General features: G+C 44.6%; 1 protein-coding gene across 1 annotated transcript; it reads right to left on the reverse strand.

The window, feature by feature from the left end:
- Window positions 1-1,007: 1,007 nt before the first annotated feature.
- On the reverse strand, window positions 1,008-17,207 carry EFCAB14 (EF-hand calcium binding domain 14). Its single transcript, XM_068198663.1, has 11 exons — window positions 16,822-17,207; window positions 15,752-15,900; window positions 12,592-12,737; window positions 10,877-10,975; window positions 9,041-9,151; window positions 8,385-8,465; window positions 7,313-7,504; window positions 6,528-6,608; window positions 5,574-5,685; window positions 4,632-4,763; window positions 1,008-3,803 (listed from the first exon to the last, which is right to left on the reverse strand). Exons 1-11 carry the CDS (start codon window positions 16,995-16,997, stop codon window positions 3,628-3,630), a joined length of 1,455 nt encoding a protein of 484 aa, XP_068054764.1. The 5' UTR covers window positions 16,998-17,207; the 3' UTR covers window positions 1,008-3,627.
- Between the last annotated feature and the right edge of the window lie 313 nt (window positions 17,208-17,520).

Raw genomic sequence — 17,520 nt, forward strand, 5'->3', positions numbered from 1 at the left:
CCCTCCGCTCAGCTCCGCTCCCCTCAGCCCGGCCCGCCCTCCGCTCAGCTCCGCTCCCCTCAGCCCGGCCCGCCCTCCGCTCAGCTCCGCTCCCCTCAGCCCGCCCCGCGCTGCGCTCTCCCCTCAGCCAGGCCCGCCCTCCGCTCAGCTCCGCTCCCCTCAGCCCGGCCCGCGCTCTCCCCTCAGCCCGGCCCGCGCTCCGCTCAGCTCCGCTCCCCTCAGCCCGGCCCGCCCTCCGCTCAGCTCCGCTCCCCTCAGCCCGGCCCGCCCTCCGCTCAGCTCCGCTCCCCTCAGCCCGCCCCGCGCTGCGCTCTCCCCTCAGCCAGGCCCGCCCTCCGCTCAGCTCCGCTCCCCTCAGCCCGGCCCGCGCTCTCCCCTCAGCCCGGCCCGCGCTCCGCTCAGCTCCGCTCCCCTCAGCCCGGCCCGCCCTCCGCTCAGCTCCGCTCCCCTCAGCCCGGCCCGCCCTCCGCTCAGCTCCGCTCCCCTCAGCCCGCCCCGTGCTGCGCTCTCCCCTTAGCCCGGCCCGCCCTCCGCTCAGCTCCGCTCCCCTCAGCCCGCCCCGTGCTGCGCTCTCCCCTTAGCCCGGCCCGCCCTCCGCTCAGCTCCGCTCCCCTCAGCCCGGCCCGCCCTCCGCTCAGCTCCGCTCCCCTCAGCCCGGCCCGCCCTCCGCTCAGCTCCGCTCCCCTCAGCCCGCCCCGTGCTGCGCTCTCCCCTTAGCCCGGCCCGCCCTCCGCTCAGCTCCGCTCCCCTCAGCCCGCCCCGCGCTGCGCTCAGCTCCGCTCCCCTCAGCCCGGCCCGCCCTCCGCTCAGCTCCGCTCCCCTCAGCCCGCCCCGTGCTGCGCTCTCCCCTTAGCCCGGCCCGCCCTCCGCTCAGCTCCGCTCCCCTCAGCCCGCCCCGCGCTCTCCCCTCAGCCCGGCCCGCCCTCCGCTCAGCTCCGCTCCCCTCAGCCCGGCCCGCCCTCCCTCCGCTCCGTCCCATCTCCCCTGCCAATAACCGGCCGGAGCCGTACGCTGGAAAGGAACTTTTATTGAGACCAAAGCCGCGTTACACGATGGAGCGCCGCGGAGCGAACAAGCGCGGTGGGCAGGGCCCCGCTCCCGGCGCAGGTCGGTAACCGCATGGGGAGGGACACAGTGGTGGTCACCCAAACCCACAGGTACAGCCCAAAAGCGAACCCAGGAATCACGGCACAGCAGCAAGTCTGGGCAGGGCAGAGCTCTTTGCCTGTTACAGTTTGCTCTCACAACGTCATTGCTTTTGATTTCACTCGGATATCGCCTTTTTCCCCAAGGAGTCGCTACTCAGAGCATCCAGCCGCCCCTCTGGTACCACACGAGCAGCTGCACGAGTTAGGGCAGGGAGGTGATCCGGACGAGTGTATTTACTACACTCACGGCTTCTCATCTCACTGTGAATAAACAAGGGAGAGAGCCCTGCCCGCAGCTGGCATCAGGGCTTTGGGAAGCGTGCGGGATGGAGAGCAGTGGCGTAGCAGAAACCTCACTGGGATAGGACTGGTGCTCCCAGGCTGCAGCACAAAACAGACCACTGTACTTAGGGATGCTCGGATTTTGTCTAATTGACAGCACAAGCCCATCCTACAAGTGACCACAAAAATTAGCCATCGACTGTGCCCTCGACATGCAAGTTAAGAAGCAGCCCTGGGCAGCTGTGTCCCAGCAGTGACCAGCTGAGCTCCCCGGGCACAGGCAGTGGAACAGCGCACACCAGGTCTAGCTGGCATTTCCACTACTGCTGCCTTCTGAAAAGCCTTCTAAAAGTAAAGCAGACTGCAACAAAACAAAACACTAAAAGATTCACAAGGCAGTACTATAATCTTTTAAATTTTAAGGTAAAGTTAAATTTCATACAAATAAACTTCCAAAAATATTTTGCAAACTCTGGCATATGGCTATGATACAGTATGTACAAATAAAATATCAGAATGGTTACATTTTATTGCTTTTTTTTCTTTATTTGGTTAAGGATTTATACAGTAATGTATAAAAGGGTATGGGAAGTGGCAAGAAGCAGGTGTTGGCTTCTTGTCCTCTCTGAAGCCAAGGTTGGTTGGTTTTGTTTTGTTTTTAAATACAGCGTTTTCAAATGTCACATCAAAAGCATTTTGGTACCGGGTGGCATCTGCATTACCCAAACAGGATAGAAGAGCAACAGTGAAAGAAGCCTAGGAAATGGATAACAGGATTCCATTTTGTACATTCCTTTGCTGATTCATTCTTCCAAAATACAATTATTGATAAAACATCCAGTCTAAAGTTATATAAAAGTCAATAATTATGAACCAACTTCCTTATAAGCTGATGTTTCAGTGAGGTGGGCAATTTCAACTCACTCATCATGCAAAACAACTCTTAACAACATCGGTGATATTTGTGAGCAAAATCACCCAACTTGTCCCTGACCTAGCCTGCAAGAGAGAATCCCCTCTGCAGAAGTCATTTTTCTATGTTCCAGAAGGTAATAAATACACTCTGTGCTCAGATCCACTACTATGAACAGATCTTTAAGTTCCTCTAGTAAGGAAATCTCACTCACAAACCATGTGTCAGTACAGAATGATGATGTGATTGCACATGCCTACATAGCTTTTTACATCCTGTTGGCAAGGAGGCAAAAAAAGAAAGGTACCAAGAAGGGATCACGGTCACAATAGTCAGGAAAGAGCTCACAAGTGTTCTCTGGGCCTTCCCACACACTCACACTTCTGGAGTGTATCAGAGCACCACTGAGATCAGAACTGCTCAGGTGCTGCTCAGCAGGCTGCACTCTAGGCTTTTACCTCTTAAGCATCTATTAAAGCTATTAAATATGTTCATTAAAAAAAATAAATAGACAGGCTCATCTCACAAAATATAATCTGAATGCAACACAGCAAAGCCTAAACAACTCTGAAGTGAAAACTCAAGCACTTGGCAAGTTAATTGCTCCTGTAGGCTCATGATATAAAAACACTTTCAACTCTTCCCTTTAAAAATACATCCTGCTATAGATGGGCATGACTTACCCCTCCTGCTTTCCTCTGACTGAGGCCAAATTTTTTCATGCTTATACTTAGTAAAAATCAGAAATTTAGGTGAATCTCTTAAACCTCCATTCCAGGCTCAGTCTCTCATTATTAACAGTTTACGACCAACACAGCCCCTGACACAACCTGTCCCTAAATATGCATAATTTACTCTATCTCAAATATTTACAAGCAGAAGCAGCCCATCTTCACAAGACAGATATTCCTTCTGCTCTACATAAAGTGCAGCTCTCTAATTTAAGGCAAATTTTAGTGAAATATAAAACCATTGTTTTATTTTAGTATGTACACATTTTAAATTATAAGCAATAATTCCCTCGAAAAGGAAATAATGCGAGGAAAATGTTTCCAAGTTTGGGAATTTTCTGGATTTCAATGAAGTCCCAATATTATGTCCTATTGACATATAAATTTGTAAATTTCTTTTCAATAAATGCAACTGAAAAAAAGAGGTGGCAATGTGTACAGTATTTTAGCTCCAAAGATCAGTAAAACACTGGGAAAGTGCAGCCATAGTTTTTCATGTAGCTTCCTTTAGCTACAGTAACATCCACCAATATCACATTTCCAAACATATACCCTATACACCTAATGCTAATCTCAGTTCTGTTAGTGTGTATTTCTCATCTCCATCTGCGTCAAACTCCTTAAAGCTCTGTGATTCTTGGGCTGTGGAGCCAAACAGCTTTTGAAGATCTTTGTATGAGAGTTTTCCATCAGCATCCACAGGTGCTTTCTCAAACAGTTTCTGAAGATCTGCAAAGAGAACAAGGATTAGAAACAGCTCCTTTAAGTACACAGGAAATTTCCATAATCTGCTTTCCCAGTTTTACAGCACTGTCTCTTAGTACCCAGTAATTACATACAGCAACCCTGAGTGAGGAGTTTGCCTCTTGTGCTGTCACAAGCTGCTGGTAACAGTTTAGGAGAAAAAGGCATTAACATTTCTGGATTAAATTACACTAAATCTGAACAAAGTAATCCCTATTTCTGGCTACAACTAGCAGCCCATTTTACAACCACTGACTGCATACAGATGGCAGTTATCCCCCACAAAAGCAAGCTCTGAATGACTGTTGCTATACCAACAGGACAGATGATATAAAGGGAAAAGTGTCTATTCACTTCCTGATGCAAAGAGTTGCCCTTTCAGGAGCTGAAGAGACTGAACAGCAAGATCCAGAAACCATTCATCTGACCAGGCAGCGTTCTCTTGGAAAAAAAAGAAAAATACAGACCAAAAAGAAGCCCCAGAACATACACACTCATAGCTACTTCTTTTTTCTTCAGTATGTTAATTCTGTCCTTGACTTCTCTCCCAGTCTCTGGGGCACTCGATGTAATACTTTCATACTCAAAACAATTATAATTCACTAATAATGCACACTCCTGCTTAAATATCACTTTCTTTTCTTTTACATGCTCTTCTTTTAGTTTTTTTCTTAATTGCTTTTTTTTTTTTTTAAACCCATAGTCCTCAAGTGTTTAAAATTGACCTCACACCTCTCAGAATGTTTATACTTATCCTCTCCTAAACATTTACAAGAAATATTCAGAAGAAAAGGTCAGGCAAAAAGGACATACCTTCAATGCTGGAAATTCCTGGTAAGGACAGATGGCTCAGCTGCCTGTCTCTCTCTGTGTAGTCAACAGCTGACCTTGAAGCCACCCTTGAAAGGTCTGTGGGCTTTGCTGTAGTACTTTGACTACTTTCAACTGTTACAAAACAATTTCTATTAGTCTTACTAATTCTACAGAATTACAGCTATCAAAACCAAACAAAAATCCAATACAACTGATTTTTTTTTCACAGTAGCTGTATGAGATAAGAATGCTGCAATATTTCAGAATGTAGCAGTGTTGTTCCTTTTTACTTTAATTGAAAGAACAGTTTTGATACAGTCACACAGTTTTAATCTTCCATTCTGTACTAGGACGTGTGTATTTATAAACTCCCAAACAAAGAATGACTTGGGAGTGCTTTCTGCTCCCCACTCTGAGGGTGCTGAAGAAGCTTCATTAAACAAATTACATCTGCCCACCTGGGTTGCTTTCACCTTATCAATACCAATATTCTCCAACAACAAGGTATAAGTTTCCAAGCACCTGCTTGGGATGAACAAGCAGCACAGTTCTATTGTAATGAAGTATTTAAAAATCTGATGTTCAGCAAAAGTGCAGAACTGAAGTCAGCAGAGGCAGAGACCTTTCCTCTCTGTTACATTTATTTACATTTTGAAAAAGCAAAACCAGATGTTACTGGGTATGAAGTTCTCCAGTTAATCACTGCCAGCCTTCAAACACCAGCTACTGATCCACATGAATCCTGCCACACAGACTAAGTCACCTTCAAACTCTTGAAATCATAGTTTTCTGTTTTAGCAACATCAGTTTCCTACCACTTTAAATAAAAAAGCCTTCATCAAAATCTTAAGGAACAGTCTAATTATCCACCTTAATTGGTAATTCTTTGAATTACACAGGGAACCTCCAGGTTTAGGGATTACTGTTGCAAGACATTCTTACCATTGTTTGATGCCTCAATGGGTCTGTCATTTTCTGACTTGCCTGTGAGAGCACTGATCATCTGAAGAGTCTCTTTTAGTTTTGATACCTGAGGATCTCTAGTTCCAGCTTCCTGCATATGTACAAAAAAAAAAATAAATCTTAAAATGCACCCCTTCAGTAGATGTAAAGACCAGAAAAGGTAGTAATTTAAAATATGTCAGCACTTCTGACCGACTTTGATGTATCCAGGCTGTTCAAGTTTAAAATTATAAACAAGATTTAAAAATAAATAAATAAATCTACAATAAATAAATAATCTATAGGAAGAGACAATGAATAAATTCACATGGTCTGTAGGAAAACAACAGAATCAGTACCTCAACCTGAAAAACAGGCAATTATTTTGCACACACTAATTTCAAAAGAATCTGATGTTTACTTTCTGTATTTCCCACAGAAAAGAGCAAGACACTGGAAAGTTGTAATATAAAGCATACTTGGAGTGAACACTTACACATTAACTAAACTGCTTCACTGTTCCAAAGGTTTGTCTGCAGTACTGAATACCTTTGTACAGGAGCCACTGCATCTCTGCTAAAGTAAAATCCCCAGATTTTTTAATCTGCAGCTCCCTTACTCTATTCATTGGTACACTCCCAATGACAGGTTGAGTTCACATCAGTACAAGCCCAGAACTGACAGTGCAGCCTGTTCACTCACCCACCTTCTTTCCAGCAGATGGAAACTAAGCTCAGCAGCATCCCTTCCTATCCCCAGCCCACAGTTTGGCCATTCATTTATACTCACTCCCAGCCAGTGATGGACCATTATTGAGAGGGGCTTTCAGCAAGTCCTTGACTCCATTAGTGCCTCTTTGCAGACCTTTGCTCAATTGAGGTCCATTTAAAACATCTTTAGAAAGACAATTACATGCTCTACTAATCCAGTGTAATTTGTATTTCCTTACTTTACCTTCAGTTCTTTATTTGACTGAGTTTCACTATCTAGTTGATCTTCATTTTTCACTTTTAGAGAGGTAGTTGCATTATTCCCCTAGAGAAAAAACAGAGCAGAGTTTATTCATGTGCTTTTAATTTTCTACAACATAGTTTCTGTCCTTCAAATTTGGCAGACATTAAGCAGAGATAAACCAGGGCAGATATTATAGAATATTATAGAATTCATTATAGAATAAGCATGAAGTCATAAAAATGGGTTATATAATTTACCACACCAACATCAGCATGTCCACATCAGCATGTCCCTTTATTGCTAAACATACAGAATATGTTCTCACAGACTGACCCCAGTATGGCAAACAGAAAACACTGGAAGAATTTATTAACTTATTTAGGAGGTTTTTTTTAATTGGGTTTTTTCAGAATTTAACCACTGTTGAACAAAGGGAGAGTCTCACTTAGCTCCTCAGTGGGTCTGAACAGATCTATGTCAGAGTGATTCCTGAAACTTAGCTCAGTTTGTGAATCCTGCCTCATAAAACAACCACCCAGCTCTTAAATGTCACAGTGTTTTGGCCACTTTCCTGTAGATACTGCAGGAAAGATGTGAAATACTGCTTCTGGGACACTCTTAATGCTGGTTATCTGTTCAGGAACAAATTCCAGCCTTTTATAAATGACGTCCTAAATATCTCAAGTTTCACTCTGACATTTTCTTTAGTTAGCTCTGAAAAGCTGTATGTGCAGTGTAAGGGAAGTAGTAGCCTGAGGAGACACCCTGAGCCACCAAACACTTACCACAATGGTGGATGAGTTCTCTCTTTTGTCTGGATTTTTCACAACCAGGGGAGAGTTTTCCAACAGCGTAACTTTCCGGCTGAGGTTGCCAATGGCTGAATCCACATTTAGCAGCTTGATGTCATTCAACTTTTGGTACACCACTACAGTATTATTTAGCTGCTCCAAAGCTGCATGCAGTGCCTGGCTTTCCTGAAATATAAACAGAGCATGAGGCAGTTTACCCAACCTCTGCAGCAATTCCTGCTATTAACAACATGACTGACCCAGTTTAACTGGGCAGACTTCGGGCTGGCTCTCCACTGACACCACTGAAAACATCCAACTGGAAGCTTCCAGAAAGCTATTCCAACTTTCTGAAAGTTTGAAACGGAGATCCTTCCCCAGAGCTAACCTCTTTGCTGCTAATATAATTGCTTCAGCTGTGCAGTGAACACAGTCTATTAATTCCATTTTCCAGGTCAAGCTTTGTAAGCACAACAATGATTATTCCCAAGAAAGCATGTACTGGGCATATTTATATACAGGATTAATTTTTGAGGAAGATATTGACTGTATTAAATGTAAGTAAGTGCAGTCATTCTGTTCCAACCCATTCAGCTAAACACCTACACATTAACCTTTTTCTTTCTTTTTTTTTTTTTTTTGATTGCTGAATTACTGTTTTCCCTACCTCATTGCAGTGAGAGTGACTCACTACATGCCACTCCCAAATTTGCTCAGATTAGCAAGTACCTGCCATAAAATCAACTCTACTAAGAGCCTTTAACTTATTTTCATTTACTTTAGCAGAGCACACCTATAATTTGTCAGATATTGGTTTCACTCTTTTTACTCCTCACTCAGTCAGAACACAAAAAAGCCCCACTCTCAGACCAGGGCACTTTCCTGTTTGCACATACACAGGAACAAACTAGAGAAAAATTATCTTATTATTTGCTTTAAAGCATTCTATCTACTTTGTCTTGATAAAAAACATACTTTTTGCACACTACAGTACTGCAAAACACACAGGTAAGTTACATATCCATGACACTTGTATCAAAATCCCTTATGCAAGGGAGAAAAATACCTTTTTGCAGTATTCGGTCTGATTTCCCTCAGTCCTTGGCACAACAGTGGAGGGAAGTGAAGGCAACTGTTTTAATTCCTTCTAAGGAAAGAAGTAGAAAATTGTGTTACAAAATCCCTATGATTAAGTGTTTAATAACTGGCAGACTGTAGCTAAAGATGTTTTGTTGCAAGTACAGTTGCTCAGGTCTGCTGTGCATGCAGTATCTTAACTAGGCTAATAGTTTCCTCTTTCAAATGCATAAGGTCCAAATTTATTTTCATTAAACCCTCCTAATTAACTCTTCCCCATTTAATGAAGTATTATGATACACATTTCACTGCTACCATACACGCTGCCATATCTGCAATGTTTTTAGAGTTCCCACTGACTGAATCAAGCTTAATTATGTGTCTAATTTAGATTTTATCTGCAAGAACTCTTGAATTGCAGTTTTGCTGAAAAACTGTAATTATTGGTCCAGTTTGTTAATCTCAACTGAGAGGTCAGGATAAATACAGTGAGTAGTTTCTTCTGAAGACATTCAGTCATTTCATCCTTATATAGATTCTTAATTCAACCAACAAACTATATCAATATTCTGACATTCCCAAACTTCAAGCATTTCTTTAACTTGCTTCATATTAGGCAGTGTTAAAGCAGTGCATTTTTCTTACCACATCATTCTGGAGTATTTCTATGGATTTCTTGTATTCCTCAATAGCTGTCTGTATATTTTCAACATCATGAGCCACACTGGTAAGGGTGCTACCTATGTTGGCTACAGTCTGCAATAAAAAAGATGACAGAAATCTCAGCCTTCCCCAAACTGCACTGTCCCAAAGTACCAATCAGCTAAACACAATGTTTTGTTAGTGAAACTGCAGGCAGACTGCCACAAAATCAGGCACATGACTTTGAAGAATTTGGAAGTTTTTTTGCACTCAAAACTGCAAACTACACCCAATGCAATCTGTGCCCTGGAGGACCTCAGGACACCTTCAGCACCCTTCAGCAGTAGGAACAAAAGCCACTGCCCAAGAGGAATTCCCTCAGTAATCCTTCAGGATTTTAACACCAGCAGGCATCCTTATTTCCAGAAATGGTACCTACAAGGAAAAAGGCTCAAGAAAACCAAATCCTACTTAAGAAAGGCAATCTTGTCATAGGATCACTTAAGTTGGCAAGGACCTCTAAGACTGAGTCCATCTGTTAACTCAGCAATGCCAAGTCTACCATTAATCCACGTCCCCAAGCTCCTATCCATGTCCTTTAAATACCTTCGGGGATGGCAACTGCAGCTCCCTGTGCAGCCTGCTCCACTGTTTGACAACCCATTCAGTGAAGAAATTTTTCCCTGTTACCCAATCTAAACCTCCACTGGCATAGCTTTAGGTTATTTCCTCTTGTCCTATCACTTGTCACTTGAGAGAACAGCCTGATCCCCCACCTGACTACAACCTGCTTTCAAGGAGTTGTGGAGAGTGATAAGGTCCCCCCTGAGCCTCCTTTTCTCCAGGCTAAACACTCCCAGCTGCTCCTCCTCAGACTTGTGCTCCAGACCCTTCCTCAGCTCCACTGCCCTTCTCTGGACACTCTCCAGCCCCTCAATGTCCTTCCTGAATTGAGGAGCCCAGAACTGGGCACAGGATTTGAGATGTGGCCTCACCAATGCCCAGTGCAGAAGGACAATCACTGCCCTGGTCCTGCTGCCACGCTCCTCCTGATAACAACACACCTTCAGACTTGCTTCTGACTAGGACACAGTGAAAATCCAGCCTGCTTGTAGCAGCAAATAAGGAGCTTAGGAAACAGCTTTGTATTCCTCCCAGAAAAAGAAATCCTGGCAGCCCTATCAGCCAAGCCACACTCATTGCTTTGCATATCACTAGCTTGTTGATTATACATTAATTTCGTAGGGATAGGAAATGAGATGTGGAAACCCATAATGCCACAAAGACTAGACTAGCATTAGCTGTTAGCCCAACATAAATGTTTATTGCTAAATAAACAGAACTGCCATGAAATTACCAGGCACATTTCAAGAAACCATTCTTTTAACCTAAATAAACAGGACAGTTCTTTGGTAAAGAATGCTCAGTAAGGCACACAGTAAGATACTGTATTAACAGAAAGCAATACATTTCGTTTTTCAATTAAAAAAGCTAAACAAACCACATATTTGCATGCAGTTTTCCAAGTGTCTCACATGATATTAAGATTAGCAACTTGAAGGAAAGTAACCAGAAAGATCAGCTCCCAAGTACACAAGGGACAGCAGAATACAAACAAATGCATCTCCAAAAGGGATAAATAAGCAAGGCCTTTCAATTTTTTTACCTACCACACATTATTATAGGACCATACAATTTATGAAGTCAAATTTTAAAGACAAGAGAAGAAAATACTCCTTGCAACTCAGGAACCTCCTGCTGTCAGTGCTGTCCCCAAGAGCCCAGCTGCAGCTTAACACACAGAACACATTTAATGACAGCCACGTTTACGGTGCTCACCTTCTGAAGTTTCTCTACTGTGAGGGGAAGAGAAATCAGGTCAGCAGCAGATTTTATATTGTTTTTGAGATGATTTACTGTTGAGGTCAATAGTGATATCTAAAACCAAAAAGGAGTACTTAGAATTAGGCAACACAATACTGATTCTGACCTCCCCCAGTACTGATGGCTTAATGTAAAACATTAAAACATAAGGCAATACAAAATTATACATGTACACACAAAAAACACCCCTGTCTCGAGGTTAGAAATCCTCCTGCCTAGGCTACATTAAAAATATTCTGCCTCTTGCAAAAGAGCAAGTTTTTATTTAACTATTTTTTAAAACCAAATGAAAGCCACAGAAAACCTTCCTTTTCAGTAAGGTACCCTCTACCAGTTTTACATTCATCCTCTTAGAGACAGGCTGTTGCCCAAGAAAGACTTAAAAATTGTGCAAGAAGTCTTTATGTGGAGGAAACCATCACCCACGTCTGTATTTAGCAATGAAACCTGTCTGGCAAAACCCAGCAAAGCCATGCAACCTCTCCAGCTGAGTGACGGGCAAAGTTGCACCTATCATCCAAACCCTCTGCTACACAAGTGGAACAGAGACTAAAATTCACTTTCTTCTGGTTAAAAAATAAAGTTGTTTTGCAAGTTGAGGAAAAGATCCTAATTTTACATTAGGTCAGTGTTAACCAGCTGGCATGCAGACTCTCTAGCTCACAGCTGTGAACACTGGCTGAGATTACTCCCAGCAGCACATCCCAACAATTCACGGATAAAAAACAACAAGAAAATTTTGATCCCCAGAAGATCTGGCTCAGACTGTAACCAGACCCTGAAGTAACCTGAGGGCCTGCAAGAACAACATGCAAGTATCTTTAATAGCCAGGTGCAGATAAGAGCATTTTAAGTCTCATGAAGAGCCTGAATAACTGTGGCTAGAACAGTGAGATGCTAAAGAAAGCAAATCAAATTTTCAGATGTGCCCCAGTAAGCACTTCACCACCACATGGGACTGGAGAAAAATCAATCTAAGCAGGCACCTCAGTACTCTTAACAAATTAAACCAGAGCACCTGGGTCAAGAAGAGTTCCCCACACACACCTCTCCATACCATTCACTGTGAGCAGCTCTGAACTTTTACCCTCCAGGGCAGAAATTTCAGTAAAAGCCTTGCTGAATGCTTCATTTGAAGAGTGAGTTAATAGAGCAGCTGAGCAAAGAGCTCTCTGGTAAGTGGCTTAGTTCTAGCCCCATCAACAGTGCCAAGATTTAAGCCAGCTCAGAGCCTGAGTGTGTGTGAGCAGGTTTTATATCCACAGGACACCAGGTCTTAGCTTGTAGCAACAGGAGCTTGCTCTGAGTCAGGTAACTCTTTCCACACTCACAAAATGCTCTCAGAAATTTGAAATGTCAAATCTCTCACCATAAGCATCACAACTATTAGGCAGGAAAATTAAGAACTGCACAGTTCCAGGGTTCTTTCTAATTCTGCCTGAGCTTCTTCCATCAGTTATGCAATTTCTCTTGTGATCAGTTTCCAGCCCAGCGGGATGCTTAAGCTGTTTTTTGCTTGTTTATAATGAGGTTTATATTCTATTTGAACTTTAAAAATAAAAGCTATGTATATGGCCACAGAAGTCCTTAGATAAAATTAATTTCCATTAAAAAGAACTGAGTGGAATATTTTATTTTTTTTTGAAAACCAAGGACTGATTCCCTCTCACCTGTTTATTGATCTCTGTGATATTTATCCAAATTTTACTCAGCCCCAGTTCTCCAGTCTCAATTTGTTCTAGCTGCTTTTGATTCTGCACCAAATCTTCATTCAGTTTAGGAATTTCTTGGAATGATGTCTTTTGATTAGATTCCACTAAAAGAATTAAAAAATAATTAAAAGCAACCCAAAACGAAAATCCAGGTAAACAACACTAAAAGGCATAAAACAAATTACAAACAGCAACATCCACAACAGTGAAAAAAGGCAATAACAGTTTCTACATACAGGTTTATTGCCAGTCTGAATTCAGTGTTTGCTCAGAATGACAGCTCTTTTTTGTTTTAAGAGTACCAATATCTGCAGAGAGAACCCAGAGAGACTGTACTAAATTAAACACTTTGCATAGTCCCATCATTCTGGCAAACCTCAGTAGGTCTTTATTTAGTGCAGTTATTCTGCATTACCTCCACAAGGGAATATGAAATAGTAATGGGCCTGTGAATAAAGAGTTGCCAACAGTCCCAGGGCAAAGGAGGCAGGTGAAATTAAACCTCAGTGCCCTTTTCAAGCCTGCAGAGGGGCTGCTGACTATGAAGTGAATTCCAAGGAGATTAATGTAATTAGTTGCTCTGTGTGATAGAAAGACAACTGAAAAAATAATGGGTAAGAATGGGTAAGCTTAAGCACTAATGCCTGTTGGTAAACAAATCAGTAAACAAGGTCCTTGGAAATTAAGTCAGTTATTACTGCAATTAATATTACAGGAAGGGGGAAACATACAACTCAAAGCAATTCCAGTGAGCCTCAGAAATGCAGCTCTTCCAGATCTGCAGTGACTAAGCTGTTTAGCTGTGCTGTTAGGCAATCCTAAATCCCTCGGGCTGAGAAACAAATAAGCAAAGGTTTTGAGATGAAGATGACAGAGTTCTCCAAAATCTGCACATCCACCCTGTAAGGCAGCACTGGAAGACTCCACAACAAACAGCCAGCATTCAGAGCAGACTACCAAGAGCAGTGGGACCTGTGTGATGTGTAGCTGGCAGATCCCAGAACAAATTTCCAAGTGTGACCCATCCAGTCAAAAGGAGAAGCCTGTAGAGTGGATGCCCAAACACACAAAACTAGAAAGCTGTGCATATTCAGAAACCTACCTCACTTCTCTTTAAGCAAGTTCTAAAAATACTTTCTAGGTGCAAAGAAATCTGCACTGGATCACCCAAGGTCCAAACAATGCTTCTGGGTAAGTAAGACCTTAAAAAGATGTATTTTAGCCAAAACAGACTGAGAACTAATTTGTGCATTTGACACAAGCAGCTCACACTAAATCTCATGTTTTCATAAGCTCTTGTACACAAATTATTTTCCATTTTGCCACTCTCACAGTGGGACTCCACTTGACATTTTTTGCAGCACTAGGAAGGTTAAATGATACATGTTCTCAGCACCACTGCTGACAACTGAAGGGAAAACACTACATGACTTCCTCCTATTTCAAAGATACTTGATGCAAAGACATCTTGTTTATGAAAAGCACTCACCCCATGCTCATTTTGTGCAAAGGATGGAAGAACTTACCAAATACTGTCACAAACATCTGCTCTTATGGGGAAAAGTCTGGATGAAGATTCAGAGAAAGGTTCCTTTTCCAAACTTGCTGTAGGACAGATGGGTCACCTGCCTTTGTTTCTCTGTTCACCCACACATTTCACCAAGGCAAAATGTTACCTTTGGGAACCAGGTTGTTCTTGCTGCCTGCTTTTTTTGTTGTTTTATTTAAATGCCGTGCCTCAGTATGAGGCTCCCATCAAGCTCCTAGGCATGGTATTATGATGCAAAGGAAATCTGACACGTTTATCACCAGGCAAAGTATTAAATGCACAGCTTTTCTATCAGAGCTATTAAGAGGAAAACAAGGCCATCTGTAATTGCCAAACAGGGAGAACAGCTCAGGGAGAACAGCTGCTTTAACAAAGAGCTCTGTGTTGAACAGGAATGATGAAACTTAACTACACCAAAGCCAAAAGTCGCTTTCCTTCGAAACTTTTACCACCAGCACATCCTTAAAGGGGAGCAGCTCATGAAGGGCAGCAGTTGCTGACCCACAACACAGAAACAGCCACTGCTGGGAACACTCCCATCCACAAAGCAGCACCTGGAACTGAAGGTATCCCCCAGAACTCCTGGACAGGAACTGCAGTTAACTTTTAGAGTTCAGTATCAGTTAACACAAAAGCACATCTATCAGCAATTCTTTCACACTCAGCCAGCCCGTTCCACACGCCTGAACAGGAACACCTGAACACCAACACAAAGAATTTCTACACACACTTCCTCAATGCCTCTTTTATCACAACCAAGGCAACACCTTTGCTTACCTATTTCAATCTACACAGGATTTCAAACACTACTAACATAAGGAACCAAAACACATCTTGCACCCAGAGGTGAGGTACAGAGAGCCAAGAGCATACCTTACATGCACATATCCTCATTTGTTACACCTCAGCCTACACAAGTTATTACATTGAAAAACACAGCATGGGAATCTTGACATGGACAAAGAAAACCTGAGCTTTACAAGTAAAACACTTCATCTTAACTCCACACTTCAAAGTATTAAATATATTAACTCTACACCACACACAACCCGATGTAAAAGTTGAACAAGAACAGGTCAGTGCAAGCAAAATAAACATTCATAAGATACAGAGAGAAAATATAGTACTGAAGCAACATTCAAACTGCAGTAATTCCATAGCAAGTATCAGAGGTTTTAAAAAAGCTCAAGACAAGACCATCATTTTTCTTAATTTTTTTTCCAGAATTCCCTAGACTGCTTTGACAGGTCTGATCAGAACTTTTTAAATAGGGTCTTTCTTTGGAAGAGAGCACTCTGAAGACCAAAGTCGGGAATTTTAGAAATGTTTATACAAGCAACTACAGGCCCACCCAGTCCAGTGTACCTGCTGCACAAAAGATATAGAGCAGGCAAGAATATATAACATTCACCTCAGATTCCCCAAGTCTGTGTTCTTGGCTCAGAGCACTCCTCAATTCAGATGTTATTTGTCCTACTCTATTTTCAGACTTTGACTGAGCAGGCAAGCAACTAAAGCTCTTCATACTGCCCAAAGAAAACGTGAAATAGTAGTGACATTCATACTTACTAGTTCGAAACTTCTCCTTTATTGCATCCAAATCCTCCTTGAGAGCCACCTGCATCCAGACTAAGCCAACACAGGCGACCACACATGCAGCAAGAATGACAAACGCACATAAAGGGTAACAGAACCTGCAGCACCGCAGGTAATCTCCCCTGCAGAAAAAAATAACAGCTTGTGAATGTAGAGCAGTGCCTACAAAAGAGTTATTTTAAATGCTGTTCCAGCAAAGTAAGGGACAGTGCTGCAACAGCATACCTTTGGCTGACAAGGGCTAACAAAGAGCATTTTCAGGAACAAATAAAGCTATAAAATCAGGTGAGGGCTGTTACTCTCTATTAAGTTTATCCTCAGTAGGCACATCTAGCATATTTAAAAGCAGCTGTCAGGTTTCCTTTACTAAAATACCCTGCTCTGATGACAAACTTATGTCAGGCACATCTGCTTGATAGCTTAAAAAACACATTTCAAGACAAGGTATTACCATAACGTTACAGGCAAGTACTTCTAGAGCATTCTAAATTGTGAAAGCCCAGGTTTCCCTGAGACATGCCTACTTTAAGGTATGCACAGAGGCCCATCATTAATGCTGTTACTTAACAGAAAAGCTTATTTACTGGCAAAAGCACAGCACATCCCCGGGAAAACCAGCTCGCAGGACCGTGCCACGATAACCACGGGTAACTGCGCCCAGCATCTCCAGGAGCTGCCCCCAAGTTTAGTCCACAAGGACTTGTGCTGCGGTGAGCACAAAACAGAAAAAAAGAATAATAAAAAAGCCATGGGGTGGTCCAGCGGGAGCGGTCCCTGGCCGTGGCTGGGGGGTGGAACTAGGTGTTCTTTAAGGTCCCTTCCAAGCCAAGCCATTCTGCGACTCTCGATGATACTTCTATCCCCTGACAGGCGACCTGCGGGGGCGGACACGCTCAGTGCAGCTCCGGGTGTCCCCTGGATCCCCAGCCTCACACAGCCCCTTTAGCCCCAGCTGCGAGCCCGACCCGCCGAAGGCAGCGCAGCCCCGCCGCGGAGCCGGCCCGGGACCCGTCCGAGCAGGGCCCGCTCCGCCCGGGACTCACTTTCCGCAGCGGCCCCGCGCCCCTGCGAACTCGTCCTCCTCGGAGCTGGACTCGGAGTCGGAGGCGGGCGGCTCGGTGCGCAGCAGCCGGTGGCCCGAGCCCTTCTTGGTGGGCTTCTTCCTGCGGCCGTCGGCGGCCAGGCCGATGAGGGCGTTCAGCTCCTTCCGCTTCTTCATCCTCTTGTGGGGCGGCGGCGCGGCCGGCGGCTGGCTCCCGCCTGCCTCCTCCTCCTTCTCCTCGGCCGCCGCCGCCGCCAGCGCGCCCCGGCTCGCCAGCCTGCGGCCCGGCGGCGGCTACAGGCGCTCCGCGGGGCCGCGGCTGTTGCTCCCGCGCCGGGCCCGCGGCGGCTCGCCCGGCCCCGCGGCCGCCGCCCGCCCCGCCCGCGCCATGGCCGCTCGGGCCGCGCCGCGCCCGCCTGCCAGCAAGCCGCGCTCCCACTGGCCGCCGCGGGACCGCCCCGCGCGGGCCGCCGAGGGCGGGCAGGGCCGCGGGTTCGAGTCCCGCCCCCGGCGGGTGGGACTGGCGGGGAAGGGGGCGGTGAGGCGCGGCGGGGCACGGCCCGGTTGGCGCGGCTCCTCTCCGACCCCTCGCCCACCCGGCTGCTGCTCGCGGAGATAGTGGTGGCAGGGAGGCGGTGTTGCCCGGCAGCTGCCTGCCCTCTTCCTGCCACCAAGCCGTACCAAAGCCGTGCCAAAGCTG

Source organism: Anomalospiza imberbis, chromosome 9, assembly GCF_031753505.1.
Source record: "Anomalospiza imberbis isolate Cuckoo-Finch-1a 21T00152 chromosome 9, ASM3175350v1, whole genome shotgun sequence".
Taxonomy (NCBI): Eukaryota; Metazoa; Chordata; class Aves; order Passeriformes; family Viduidae; genus Anomalospiza; species Anomalospiza imberbis.